Source organism: Euleptes europaea, chromosome 1 (genome assembly GCF_029931775.1).
Source record: "Euleptes europaea isolate rEulEur1 chromosome 1, rEulEur1.hap1, whole genome shotgun sequence".
Lineage (NCBI taxonomy): Eukaryota > Metazoa > Chordata > Lepidosauria > Squamata > Sphaerodactylidae > Euleptes > Euleptes europaea.
The window spans coordinates 157,606,526-157,621,795 of NC_079312.1; the positions used below are offsets into that span (position 1 = coordinate 157,606,526).

Below are 15,270 nucleotides of genomic sequence, written 5' to 3' on the forward strand. Positions count from 1 at the left end.
GGGAAAAGCACCCTTTGGAGCCTAGCGGACGCGATGGGCTGGCTTTGGTAGGATGGTAGCCAGTGCAATGTCCACTACGAAAGCAGGCAGATAGGAGGCTGGAAGCCACAGGAGCTTGGCATCCCAACCAGCACTATATCGTGTCCGGGGATGCTTGGCCTGCAGAGCGTGCTCCATGCAGTTGGTCACTTTGCTGAGGTCTGGGTCACAGATGATGTTCATTATGAAGTTCTGGACTTTCACATCTGGGGAAAGGCAGAGGATTGCAGCAATCAAAGTGGGAGACTGTGTTTTGTAGCCTAGTAACCACATGAAGGAGTCTTTGAGGTAGGACCAAGGTGAAGAGGAAGTTCCTTCACCTGGTACAGGCAGGGAGACTCAGCGTAACAATTAGCCAGCTGTGACCCTAAATCCCATAACTTTTTTTTCTTAATATAACTTGGAAACAAAGCCAGAGCTGCTTTTCAGCCTTTGACTCATGTGCATCTGTGCTGCTCTTAGTGCTCATCTACATGCCGCTATTATGGAGCTCTCAAAACACTGCATCTTAAGAGATTGGAGGATGCTTTCTGGACTGTGCAATATTGCTCCTGATAGTTCTGAAGAGCAGGTTTTCCCCCCAGCCTGATATCTCTAAATACTTGCCAAAAATACAAGCTCTGGAGGCTGTTGTAAAGTCATGATGCCTCCCAGCTACAAACTCAAAAGGGAATATTTGCTGGTACATACCAAATCCTCTCCTTACACACACACACACACACACATCAAATAATGGGAGGTGTGGGAGCCAGCACAAAGCCTCACAAAGAAGAGAAATTTTTTAAACACCAGCAGTTTTAATAGATTAGGACTGTGAGCTTACAGACAGAGCTTGACTCTCTAGAGCAGGGGTGTCAAGCATAAGGCCTGGGGGCCAGATCCCGCCCTTTGAAAGCTCTTATCTGGCCCCCGAGCCAGCCATGGCAGCCACCCCCTCTCCCGATATGGGCTGGCAAGCCTGCTGCGGGCTCACCAGCTGAGGCAGTCTCACACACATCTGGGCTGACGAGGCCTGGCCCTATGAAGTGACATTTACATCATATCCGGCCCTCGTAACAAATGAGTTTTGACACCCCTGCTCTAGAGCCTCGGTTGCCCAGCTTTAATTGTACATAGTTAACTAACCTTTCTAGGATTGCGTTGAGTAACAAGTGGCTGAGGAAAACAAAGTGCTGATTAAAAATAGGACAGTCAGGATCTGACAGCCAGCGTGGCGTTAAGAGTGGCGGACTCTAATCCCATGAATCCTGCTGGGTGACCTTGGGCGAGTCACAGTTCTCTCAGAACACTCTCAGCCCACGCAGAGGCCGGCAACAACAAACCACCTCTGAACATCTCTTACCTTGAAAATCCTATGGGGTTGCCATAAATCAGCTGTGACTTGATCACACACAGAGAGAGAGAGAGAATCTTGAGTTCTGAATCTAAATGAGGTTACTGGTTGTTGCTGCTTTCTCATGCCTCTTTTGTACCTTCCACTGAGGTAGAGGTTGGTACAGCTAAGAGCTACATTTTCCCTCAAGTCAATTTTGCTCTCCTCTGCAGTAGCCGCAGCTGTAGTGACACTTACAGTGTGGAAAGAAGTCTTCTCCATAGCTCCGCCGTGTCTCAGGGCTCAACCGGTCCCAGAGTTGCCGCAAGGAGGCCTCTATACATTCAAGATTAGTCACCGCTGTCTTGAAGAAGCCTGGCTCCACAATGGAAACCTTTACCCCAAAATGATACATATCCCTCCTGTAAGAGAAGTGTTCTATACTGACAAACTGATTGAAAATAGCAGCCTTCCCCATAGACGTTTTAACATAACAAAAGCTTTTCTTTACCCATTTTGTTAACACAAAGTTAAACCTAACAGTTTGAATGAAGTTACTGAAAGTTGTTGCTGTTCAGCATCTTCTACTGAAATATAGGGTTGCCCAGAGAATTGCATTTGATATCACCTTATAATGTTCTCCCAGACTGACAAGTTCATCTCCGAAATTGTGTGAAACCTTGGCTTAATGAACTTTGGCTACTGTGATTATTTGACTGCAGAGAATTCTGCTTCTAGGTAGAGTCCATCATCAAGCCAGGATCTGAAGCTGGCTCATTAATAGGGTTGCCAGGTCTCTCATTGCCACTGGTGGGAGGTTTTTGGAGTAGAGCCTGAGGAGATCGGGGGAGGGGAGGGACTTCCAATTGCCAAAGCAGCCATTTTCTCCAGGTGAATGGATCTCTTATCGGCTGGAGATCAGTTGTAAAAGAAGGAGATCTCCAGCTAGTACCTGGAGGTTGACAACCCTACTCATTAATCTCTATCTGAACTATGGTTTCACATAGGTGTTTTCCACTCCAGACAGCCTTTAATGTTCCAGTTTCATTTCTCTTTGTTACCATTTTTTCCTCATTTCCACACAGCTCCATTAGCAACCCCTGGAGGAAAACAGGCTTTGGTAAGGAGAGGGTGAGGGGCGCTGAAAAAATGGGACAGCAAGGGAATTGCTAATGAAGCTGCGTGGAAATGAGGAAAGGTAACAAAGGAATATGAAACTGGAACATTCTGGAAAATGCCATAATGTACAAATGCAAACCACCTGGTTCAGGTTGTTCTCAGGCGATGCCCTCAGGCTACAGAGGAACGGCAATGAAACCAGCATTTGTTGAGGCAACCCAGAATTTGAGTAGTCATGGTTTCACAAACTAGTCATAGTTAAAAATAAACCATGGTTTCATGGGATAACTGACCTGAGCCAAAGTGGATTACTTGCTATTAGGACTGTCACGTGGAAAATAACTGGATGTATCATGGACTCTGTCACTGACGGCATTAGTGACCCAGTTCCAATTTCCCTGTCACACAAGGGCTGGGACAAGATGGTAAGACAAATCACTTTTCTTACACCCTAACCTTGCACAACAATGAATAAGAGTTTACAGATTCCCAGGTGCCAGATGTCAAAATCCAAGTTTCCTCATGTATAAGTGCTTGGGGCCCAGACTATCCTGATCTCATCAGATCTCAGAAGCTAAGCAGGGCCAGCCCTGGTTAATATTTGGATGGGAGACCACCAAGGGAGTCCCAAGGTCTCTATGCAGAGGCAGTCAACGGCAAACCACTTCTGAAGGGCTCCTGCCTTGAAAATCCAACAGGGTTGCCATAAATCAGCTGTGACTTGATGGCAAAACAAAAAAAGTGTTTGGGATTTTTCCAGCCTTTCTCTCAACTACTGCTCTGTTTTGTTTTTAATATGAGGCCTCCTGTTTTGGCAAGTCAGAAGGGTATTACCATTGCAAAGGACTAGCCTTTTCTCATTAGCAAGGGGAGCAAAGGTGTCCCTACTCCATTCTCCTTGTTGCTGGAGCAATTCAGCCTGTAGGAAGTACCTTCTACAAGGATGAAGAGGAGTTTTGGGGTGAAAGAGTAATAGAATGAAAGAGGACATTAAAGAAGCAGAGGTGGGTGTTGGAATAAAAGGTGTTTTCGAACCAAGAAAATGTGAGATGGCAAAAAGGAGGGGGGAGGGGTGGAATGAGACATAAGAGAGCAATGTATGCACAGAACAGCAATTGATTAAGTGCTAGGATGGGAAAGGTGACAGGGATGAAAATAAGCAAAGCCCTCCCTGGTCTCCTACCTGAGGCTGTCGGAGAAGGCCTCAATCGTGTATTTGGAAACACAATAGCCACCGCCATTGGCTGAGAGACGACCCAGAATGCTGGAAATGTTGACCACGCGGCCACGTGCCTGTTTGAGGAGAGGTAGGAAGGCCAAAGATACTTCGATTACCCCAAAGGTGTTAACTGCCATGACCTTGCGGTAATCTTCTACGTGCATCCATTCAGTGGGTCCAATGGGGTTGGCCACGCCTGCATTGTTCACCAATCCAAAGAGCCCTGGAAAGAGAGAGAGAGACTGATGGGTGTGGGCCAGAGGGAGCAGAAAGCTCCAGTGGAAACCACCTTGTTTTTCATGCCACAAACTGCTCTTTGCTCATATGAAGTGCCTGCATGAATTCCATCGACGTTCACGATTGGGACTCCAAGGGGAAAGAATGTCACTCTCTATTCCTTGTTCCTCGATCAGTTCCATTGTGTTGCTTCCTATAACACTTCTTGCTGGGACTAAGAAAGACTATGGGCACTTTCACACATGTTGAATAATGCAATTTCAATCTACTGGTTTGAAAGTGCAAGATCAAGACACCATGGACACCAGGCCACAGAAAGAATCATCAGCCATACAGGGGAGCAGCTAGTGACACATCCCCATGCTTTTATATGATGTCAATAGGTTCTTTTGTAACATGTGCTACAAATATTAAAATTCTGCTTCAGGCAATCCAGACTTTCCATAAAGAAAAGGAAAACTCTTTATTAGTTATACACATTAAGAAAATCTGCTTGATTTCTATTGTTTTATGCAATTCATTGTGCTTTTACAAAATATAACTTTTGTGTAATTTACAATGCAGACCTAAACAGAGTTACACCCTTCAAGTCCAAAGGGTTTAGGATGGTGTAACTCTACTTAGGATTGCAGTGTTGTTCTGATTCTGCTTATAATGAAGAGAGGCAAAGAACTATGCAGGTCCTGGAAGCCCCACCCGTGAAAGCTGGAAGTTTGGAGAGCTGCTGGATACATTGGCCACATGTTCAAGCTTGGCTTCCCAGCCACAAGTGCTGTGAAACTTGCTATATTTTGTAAAATGAAATCTGAGATTCCTAGAAATCTGTATTCTATGCCTACGGCCTATTTTCCCCACTGTACTTTTACAGAATCCTAACTTTTCACAGCCTTTCCCTCAGCCCATGGCCAGTTCCAAGTTTTGGGGGCCCCTAGGCAAACAGTGGGATTTGGAATGGTATAGTACTATAGCCTGATCTCGTCAGATCACAGAAGCTAAGATGGGTCGGTACTTGGAAGGGAGACCTCCAAGGAAGACTCTGCAGAGGCAGGCAATGGCAAACCCCCTCTGCTTAATAATTTGCCTTGAAAACCCCACCAGGGGTCGCTATAAGTCAGCTGGGACTTAATGGCACTTTATACACACACAGGCAGACAGTTCCCAGGAGTCCCCCTCCCCTCTTCTGCCCATCACTCATGCCCTCTGTGACCAGGGTGGAGATTCTCTCCCACGTCACCTACTTTGCTTTACCTCAGACAATTGTGACACCAGAGGCTTTACTCAGTTCAACAATAAAACAACAGAATTGTATTATATTTCATAGGGAAAGGTACGGGAGGGAAAACTAGTATCAAGGAAAGGTACAACGTTTCCATACATATAATGAGTTGCTCAACACATACAGCACAGATGATATTGTATCTAACTTAGGTTTCCAACACTTTAAGGTGGCTTTCTCCCATCACCTGTACACAGAGGTTCATGTGTATACTCTGATGCCCAAAACTAGGAAATACAACTCCTCGTCTTTCTAGAGCCTTCTCTTTAGCTAGATTGAATGCTAACCCCTCTATGGTTATGCAGGGCAGAATTTTGAATATACCATACCCAGACAGGTATTAAGTCCTTGCTCTTCTGGCTCTATCGATTCTCTAGCTCATGCCCTTTTGGAATGCCACTTTTACGAGGAACTTCGATCACATTATATCTCCCCTCTTTTAACATACAAATCTAATGCCTCTGTCTCTGACATTATGCCTTTTCTACTAAGCGATAGAGATCCCAAGGCTACATTGTCAGTGGCAAGATTTGTTTCAGTCCTTATATCCCTCAAACACTAGATATATGCTGCTCAAGATCAATGGATCAAGGAGCTTCTAAGGGATAAAAGGAAAACTAGGAAATGTGGCAATTCTCCCTTCTCCTTTCCTTTATCTCTCTGTGGAATTACTTCACAGCACTTAAAGTAATTTTCACACAACACTTGGGCCAGGAATACCCCCTTCCCTAGAGATTATTCCTCCCCCTCAGTGACTAGAGTAGGGACCTTTCTCCCCAAGCTCTCTCTTTCGTCACCCTTGAGGTTTTTGCCCCAGTCACACTAGGCACAACCTCTCACACCGGAACCCAGAGTAAAAGACCCCTCTTCTCTTCCAGAATCTCGGAGTAAGGGCTTAAGGGAGGAGACTCTCTCACACTCTCCTTTCTTCCCACCCACCAGCATGCCTCCCACAACCATGTGTGTCCTTCCCTTGTCTCCCACCACCCTGGCTCATAGCTGCCTGCTGACTAGGGTTGCCAGGTCCTTCTTTGCCACCAGCAGGAGGTTTTGGGGGGGGGGAGCCTGAGGAGGGCAGGGTTTGGGGAGGGGAGGGACTTCACTGCCATAGAGTCCAATTGCCATGGCGGCCATTTTCTCCAGGTGAACTGATCTCTATCGGCTGGAGATCAGTTGTAATAGCAGGAGATCTCCTGCCAGTACCTGGAGGCTGGCAACCCTGCTGCTGACCTTTCCCCAGTGGAACTAGGCGGTGGATGCAGAGCAGGGAGCATAGGCAGTGGCGTGCTAGTAGGCCCTGCCAGAAACCCTGGGCCTCAGCAGCTGCCCCACCTCAAGTGATGCCGTACCTGCCTCAGCCTTTGTTTTCTTCCTGATGCCCACCGGGTGAGACTCACCTTTCCCGCCCACTTCCGTCTGCACCCACTCCACTGCTGTGCGGATGCTCTCAGAGCTGGTGACGTCGATCAGCGTGGTGCGAAGGTTCGGTGATGCGGCCCGCTGCAGGCTGTCGGCCCCCTTCAGGGTTAGGCAGCCTGCCAGCACGTGGAAACCCTTCTTGTCAAGTCGCTTGGCCAGCATGTTCCCAAAGCCAGTGTCACAGCCCGTGATGAAAACATACTTATCCTTGAAGGAGCTCAACATCTGCCGGTCACGGAGGTACCAAACTGCAGCCCAGAGGAAACTTGCGAGCAGCACGTAGAGCCACATAGCAGAGAATCTAGCTTAAGGCCCTGCAGGGATAGGCAAAAATAGCTGGCACTGTAGGCTTGTGGCATATAAATGTATCTATATAAAGTAGGGTGGCCAACCTCCAGGTAGTAGCTGGAGATCTCCAGCTATTACAAATGGCTGCTTTTGACAATTGGACTCTACAGCATTGAAGTCCCTCCCCTCCCCAAACCCTGCCCTCCTCAGGCTCCGCCCCAAAAACCTCCCACTGGTGGCAAAGAGGAACTTGGCAACCCTATTCCCCATTAATTAGAGCTCATTGTTCTTCACTGGTGGCCTCAGCTACAGGGCAACCCAGGTGCTGCCCTTCCCTCCCCAAACCCACCCTCCTCAGGCTCCGCCCCCAAAAAACTTCCCGCTGGTGGTAAAGAGGGACCTGGCAACTCTAATATAAAGAAAGTTGCCTTGTCCAAAGGGATGGTTTTATGCATTTCTCCCAAAAGTGAAGGAATTAGGAAGTCTAACCTTTTAAAGTACGTTCCTTTAAGCGTGGGATGCAGAAAAGAGAGCTACTCTGGACTAACCCAAAGTAAGAGACTGGCACAGGTGGTTTGGGCCCACCTGCCCCCCCACCCCTCAAAACAGCTAGGAATCAAAGCAGGGCATCCTGTAGTCTTCTTAGCTGACCCTCATGAAGACATGAGACTGTGAAAACAACCCGTGTGCTAGTGAAATAGGTCCTTGGGAAACTCTTTTCCAGCCAGTATCACGTTAATCCGTGAATGCAGACTTTCCCAGGCTTACTAGGAGGCTGTTCAAATGCTGCATCTAAAGTGGTACTGACTTGATAGCATGGGAGCTTTACGGAACTAATGCGGCTCATTAGAGGCATTAGAGGATAAGCCCCCTTCTCCAGACTCTCAGGATAAGGGGTGGTGATGGTTTTCATAACCCAGTTTTGTAACTCGCCTGATCCAAATCAGGGCAGGACCCGGGTGCCTTGCATTACGTATAGTCCAGCTCCATGTTTTCTTTCATCAAGTAGAGGGCCAGGGTACAATAATCAAAACATACTTTTATATAATTTCCCCCAAGCAGGCTGAATGGGGGACAAAAGCTCTGACTAGTTTCCATTACTCTGAATTGGTAAAGGCTATTGGGGCTAGCATTAGGATATTTTTGCAAGGCTTTTCACATCTCTGGGATTTAAAAAACAAAACAAACGTTGTTGATATGTTGGTGCATTTAAATATACATGAAAATTTACCCGTGTAGCACTAAATATCACACTGGTGTAAAACCCTAACTGACGTTTAAACCAACAAGATGGCAACTCCAGATGGGGCTTAATACTTCACGTGATATAGAGATGAGAGAGCACACTGTTGTCTTAGTCTATGTGGGGTGAAGGACAAGGCACAGCTGTGACTGCATTCTCATGGGTGTGTGAAAATGCACCACTGCCATGGTTAGGGTTGCCAACTCTGAGTTGGAAAATACCTGCAGATTTTGGAAGCGGAGCCTGAGGAGAGCAGGGTTTGGGGAGGGGGGTGGATTTCAAAGGGGTATAATGCCATAGAGTCCACCTTCCAAACTGGCCATTTTCTCCAGGTGAACTGATCTGTTGGCTGGAGATCAGATGTAATAGCAGGAGATCTCCAGCTACCACCTGGAGGCTGGCAACCCTATCTCTAGGGAAATGGATCTCTGTCACCCGGAGATCAGTTCTAATTCTGGGAGATCTCCAGGCCCCACCTGGAGGTTGGTGACCGTAGCCATGGTACCCGCAGCAACAGACTTGGGAATCGGTGGGAACAGTGTCTGCTCGCCCTGTCCCCACGCTGCTCGCTACAGCTGCAGCTACCTGCCCCCTTTCCTCCGTCACATCTGCACAGAAGCACAGTGCAAAATAATAACTCTAAGCCTTTCTGCAGCCCAGAAAAACATGCTTTCAATTCCCTTTCCCTATCTCAGCCAAGCTGCCCTGTAAAGCTATATAGCAGCTCTGCCAGGAAAGGAAAAAGCCCTTTAAAGGGCCAAGGGGGGAATGGGGTGTGGCAGTGAGATCCCTATGATTTTGGAAGTAGAGCTTAGCTTCACCCTCCTCTAGGATTGCTAGCTCCAGGTTGGGAAATACCTGGAGATTTGAGGGGTGGAGCCTGAGGAGGGCAGGGTTTGAGGAGGGCAGGGACTTCAGTGCCATAGAGTCCAATTGCCAAAGCATCCATTTTCTCCAGGTGAACTGATCTCTGTAGCCTGGAGATCAGTTGTAGTAGTGAGAGATCTCCAGCCACCACCTGGAGGTTGGCAACCCTACCCTCCTCTCACACTGGCTATGGGTGGAGCATCTAGATGGATGCCCCACCCACAGCCACCCAGGATCACCCTTTAAACTGGATCAAAGGAGAGTTTTTTTAAATCTGGGGAAGAACGTTGCTAGGGTAGCCAACTGGAGAAAAATATCCTGTCCCTTTAATAGAAACTTCATGGCATGGAGGTAAATAACACACCAAAAAAGAAGGGGTGGGGACCAAGGCCCAAACACTGAATTAAGTACTATAAAGGATGAGCAAAAACAATATAAAAAATTAATTCATTTTTATATTGTCTTTGCTCAACCTTCATGGTACCTAATGGAGATAAATAACATCACACGGTAAAATAATATCCCATGAAGCCTCTATTAAAGGGACAAAACAGGTAACTGGCAACCCTAACCATGAGTCATGCTCAGAATGAACATTCCTATTAAATCGGGGGGGGGGGGTGTTCCTATTCCAAGTGTGGAAGCAACCTATGTCCCAGGATGGCTGGCTCACTGGCTGGCCAGCGGCTCTGTGAAAGATCACATGCATTGCATTCAGAAGGTCCCAGGCCCAAAGTTATTCCTTGGGATCTCCAGTTTTTTAAAAAACAATCAAGTACCAGGTGTTAGAAAAGACATTTCTCTGCTCAGCACCAGTCAAAACATCTACCAAAGAGTACATAATATTGAGCTAGATGGACCAATAAGGCAAAGGCAGCTTCCTATGTTCATATACGAGGGCAGGATGCAGAAATGCTGGACCAATCTTTTTTGGTTGCTATCAGGAAGCAAATCCCATGGCTTTTAGCATCTGCTGCCTCTAAGTAAAGCAGCAGCCCTGCCACTCAAATTAGGGATAGTTTTTATCCATCTGCATTCAGTTAGATATTTTATTCTTCAGAGGCTGTTCATGGAAGTCCCTCCTGCTGGGGAAACAGAGGACAGATTGACAGAACTCTTTTTTTTCTGTTCTAGGGTAACCCTTTGGGGTCACCTTTGAGCAAAGTCCACAGACAGCTGATTTGAACTGCTCTGCATGTCTTTGGAGTGTGATCCAACACAAGGCTGGAGATCTCTGACGGCAGATCTGTTGACTTGCTCTCTGAATGCATGCTGCACCAGCCGTAAAACTGGAATGCCTGTGGTTCTTAAGGGCAAGGACAGGCATAAAGGGACCCAGTGCAGCAAACTAAGTAGATCAAACTGTTAAAAAAGGATGACTAAAGTATAATACATGTATGAGTTTACTATGGATACACGATGGCAGAACTGGATACTGAACTTAAGATTTAAACTTTTATGCTTTAAAAAAATTGTTCTGGGGCAATTCTTAACTTCATTCTTATCTGGCACACGCAAGATCTCATCTCTCTCAAATGCTCCTATTTGCATCCTGGAGAACTGAACATGCTCTCTCTCATACCCACTCACAGGGCTGCAGAGTAGTGCAAAGGGATATAGAGGTTGGAAAAAAATTGTCTGGAACTGGAAAGAGTACAGTGCCAGCCCACCTGCCCTTCCCTTTACCTGCTAACAAGGTGTAGGTGTTGATCAAATCAGCCAGACGTTGGCAGTAGAAGCAGCTCCTTGCCCAGTGCGGTTAGGACTCTCTACCCTGTTCGGCTGCACAGAGCAGACAAATGTCCTGCTCTTAGTCAAAGTCCAGGGGGGAAACATGCCAGATCCCTCCCTCCCCACCCAGCTCCCTGATAAAGGACTTCCAGGGGCAGGGACTCAGTCCACTATTAACCCTTAGCTTAGTTTCAAGTAAAACCACCCAGCTGAGCCCTTCTACATTCCAGATAGATCTCTGGAGAGTCCAGTTGGGTAGGGAACTGGACAAAAGACTGGACCCAAAGCTATGTCGACTAAATTGATCTGAAGGATAGGAGACAAAAAAGGCAAACTCTCCTGGCCCCCTGCCCCACAAGCTCTACAGGGTAGCTAGCAAATTGCAGGCAGGACAACCCGCCAAGAAAATCAGCTGCTTTCAAGAACTAGTTAAGGATTTGGGGCTTTCAGTAACTGGAGGGAAAAGAGGCCTTCAAAGAAAATAAAACAACTCCTTTGTGAATTGAGCAATTCAGAACAGAATGAATTATACTGCAGTCATTTCTCTGAGCGGGTGGGAAGGCAGCACGGTACAGTCTGGTCTCGTCAGATCTCAGAAGCTAAGCAAGGCCACATGAACACACATGAACACATGAAGCTGCCTTATACTGAATCAGACCCTTGGCCCATTAAAGTCAGCATTGTCTACTCAGACCGGCAGCGGCTCTCCAGGGTCTCAGGCAGAGGTCTTTCACATCACCTACTTGCCTAGTCCCTTTAAGTGGAGATGCTGGGGATTGAACCTGGGACCTTCTGCACGCCAATCAGATGCTCTACTACTGAGCCACAGACCTCAGTATCTGGGAGATTCCAGTTCAAGTCCCCACTCATGCTATAGAAGCTCACTGGGTGCCCTTGAGCCAGTCACACTCTCTCGGGCTAACCTACCTCACAGGCTTATTGTGAGGATAAAATGGAGGTGAGGAGAATGATGTAAGCTGCTTTGGGTCCCAGTTGGGGGGAAAAGGTGGGGTAGAAATAAATAAAATAAATACAATAATGAATAAGTTGTTGTATGAATCCTTTTCATTTAAGGCTGATACAGCAATCTCTCTGGAATAGTCATAAACAGTCCTTCAAATAGGGTTGCCAACTCCAGCTGGGGAAATTCCTGGAAATTTGGTGGGGGGTGTGTGCCTGGGGAGACAGAGTCTGGGAACAGGAGGGAGCTCAGCCAGGCCGTGAGGCCATAAAGTCCTCCCTCCGAAGCTGCCATTTCCTCCAGGAGAATCTGATCTACCCTCCAGGTAGGGCTGCCAACCTCCAGGTACTGAAGGAAAAAACAGACACCTCTGTACAAATATCAAAAGATGAGAAATTCAATACAGGAATATAGCTGTAAGCAATGCCAATTATGTTATGGCTATATTACCAACAGACAAGTGTATTTTTTACATATTTTTATAGAATATTCCAACAGGTAAGTTTTCAGCAAATTCCTCTATCAGGTAAGTATTGAAGCAAAATTCACTTGAAATTGTCCTTTAAGATGTATTTCTTTCTTTACAGCAGCAGAATAAGTAATGAAGGAGAAAACGATAGTTTCGGAGCATGAAGCCCAATTCTTCCTCAGTTCTTCAAAAATACAAAATACATCACCATCCATAATATCTGGTTTCAAACGAATACCTTTTTCAGGATTAAAGTGCATTATGCTTCCCTAAAAGGGGTAAGATGTTGAATTCCTTCCACTCTAGGTAAGGATTCAAGTGGCGCCACTTACACCAACTCAAGTGGCGCCACTTACACCAACTCTCTTGTGTTTTCTATTGTTAGGATTGTCAGGTCCCTCTTCGCCACCAGCGGAAGGTTTTTGGGGCAGAGCCTGAGAAGAGCAGGGTTTGGAGAGGGGAGGGACTTCACTGCCATAGAGTCCAATTGCCAAAGCGGCCATTCTCTCCAGGTGAACTGTTCTCTATCGGCTGGAGATCAGTTGTAATAGCAGGAGATCTTCTGCTATTACCTGGAGGTTACCAGTGCTAATTGGTATATAGTTATTGCTGTGTTCCTTATGGAAAAATACCGAAATAATGAACAAAATTCACAACTAAACCTTGTTTGCTTTTACTTGATGTTGTATATACTTCATACAAACTTACAGTCATATGGCTTATCTCATACACATACATACAGATTTACATATCTGAATACACAGGCATAATATGCCCTTGCAATTTTTCCAAATCTGGTGTAATTGCCAATTTTTCTATGAGCATAACTTGCCCTTACAATCTATGCTGTGCCATATGCCATGCCATGCCAACTTTATTTCCCGGGATTGGGTAAAGTTTCAATAATCTTTATCAAGGCATCAACCTAAAAAATAATAATGAAAACATTTATAATCAAATACAAACACCATAGATTAATTCCTTTTACCTTTACCATACTTACTGAATTGGAGGCAACAGCCTTCCCCTGCCGGTCACAATTGAAAAGTGCCGGACCTAACATGAGGTCCCTATACTTTTTATTCATCTTAATCCATTTAACTTTTTAACTTTTTCAAAAGATACAGATTTACAAGTTTGTATGAAGTATATACAACATCCAATAAAAAGCAAACAAGGTTTAGTTGTAAATTTTGTTCATTATTTCGGTATTTTTCCATACGGAACACAGCAATTACCTGGAGGTTGGCAACCCTATCTATTGTTGACAACCTTTTTCAGTGGAGATAGATCACAAAGTAAATCCAGAACATTAAAATGATATTCACACAACTGAATAACCTGTGCTTAGACAAATGATCTGTGATACTTACCCAGATTAAGACCCCTTGGCAGGTGTAATTTAATATATGCTACGTTTGACCTCCCCAAGGGTTCCCCCAGGGATTTTAAAAATATTTATAAATGTGTAAGGGGTGAATATAAATCAATTATATTAGTTTAGGGAACATTCATTTTAATTACCTGAACCATTTGACATAACAAATTTAGTGCCTTCCATCTCTTTAAGTCTGTCACAATTTCCAGCATGATTTATCGAACTTGGTTTTAAATACATCAGCCATTTTTTGTGATTAAAACACTCGACCATTTCAGACCAGCTCATTTCACAGGGAAGTACGGATGGTGAAAAAGTATTTGCCAAGAGAAGCATGAACACACTTCAACCTGCCCGAGTTGATTGTATGAAGGGAAACAAGCTGCCCATTTCTCTTCACCACAAAAAAGTTGAGAAAAATGAAAGTACAATATATAATGCAATTTACAAATAATGATCAATTGTGTGCACAAAGCACTGCGCAGACAATTTAATATAATAACAACCATAAAGACCCACTGGAGGAACAAATTAAAGGCTTGGAATATATAATGAACTCCTTATAACAAAACACTAGGCTTCAATATTATCATTCACATTTGGATATCACTGGTCAAAATAGCAATACCAGTCTCACACATGGGTATTGGTGTTTTGACCAGTCTTTGCGGTTTATTATGATTTTTCACTGTGTGTAAAAGGTAAAGGTCCCTTGTGCAAGCACTGGGTCATTCCTGACCCATGGGGTGACATCACATCTCGACGTTTACGAGGCAGACTTTGTTTACAGCAACTCCTCTTCCCCAGTCATCTTCCCTTTACCCCAACAAGCTGGGTACTCATTTTACCGACCTCAGAAGGATGGAAAGCTGAATCAACCTTGAGCCGGCTACCTGAAACCAACTTCCATCGGGATTGTTTGCCAGATAGGAAACTTTATTTTATCCCATTTCCTGTGGATGCTAGCATTCTGTCCTTGAATTGTTGTTTTTATTAAATTATCTGTATAATGGTATGCGCACACAATTGAATTGGTAATTATTTGTCTATTTTATTATATATTGCCCATTTTTCTACAGCCTGTAGGGAAGAGGAAGAGGAAGGGAAGCACAGTGAGATCAGAGAATGCACACTTCCAGAGAATGCCCATATTCATTAAGTATGTTTCTATCACACTCCTAGAGATCTTTTCCATGCACATTAAGGGTTAGATCCACAAATCAAGCTGGTTTATGAAGTGCAATAGCACATTATTCTGGTAAGGGCAAATAATCAAGGAAAGGGCATACGAACATATTACCTTACACCTGATAGTTCATATGGTACCGACTAAAAATTTCAAGGTGGTCAGCTGTTCACTTCAGGAGTAGAGAACATGGTTAGGCTGGGTCTTCTCAGGGATGGCAAGCAGGCAGCCAACACCCACCATTGCGCCTAGCTGGGCCTTGCTGCTTTGAAAAGCCTAGAAATAGGTGTCCCCGCAGGGCAGTTGATTGGGGGGAGGAGTAGATCTGAGCTTCTCCCATCCTAAATTGCTTGGAGTTTTTGTTGGCCAGATAGTGTAAATGTAAAGGAAAATGTTTCTACTGCTTTCAGTGAGCATGTAAAAAACTCAGTTGCTGCAACAGGCTCCTACTCCCCAATGCAAACTGGCATCATCTGCTTCAGGCAGCTAACCACAAACAGTTAGCAACGGCTTAAGCAAGTTTTGC

At 45.3% G+C, this 15,270-nt stretch overlaps 1 protein-coding gene across 1 annotated transcript; it reads right to left on the bottom strand.

Annotated features, from left to right (window-relative positions):
- Positions 1–18: 18 nt before the first annotated feature.
- RDH5 (retinol dehydrogenase 5) lies at positions 19–6,921 on the bottom strand. Its single transcript, XM_056867080.1, has 4 exons — positions 6,600–6,921; positions 3,654–3,912; positions 1,610–1,773; positions 19–245 (listed from the first exon to the last, which is right to left on the bottom strand). The coding sequence occupies exons 1-4, from the start codon at positions 6,910–6,912 to the stop codon at positions 22–24; spliced, it is 960 nt and encodes a 319-aa protein (XP_056723058.1). The 5' UTR covers positions 6,913–6,921; the 3' UTR covers positions 19–21.
- Positions 6,922–15,270: the final 8,349 nt, after the last annotated feature.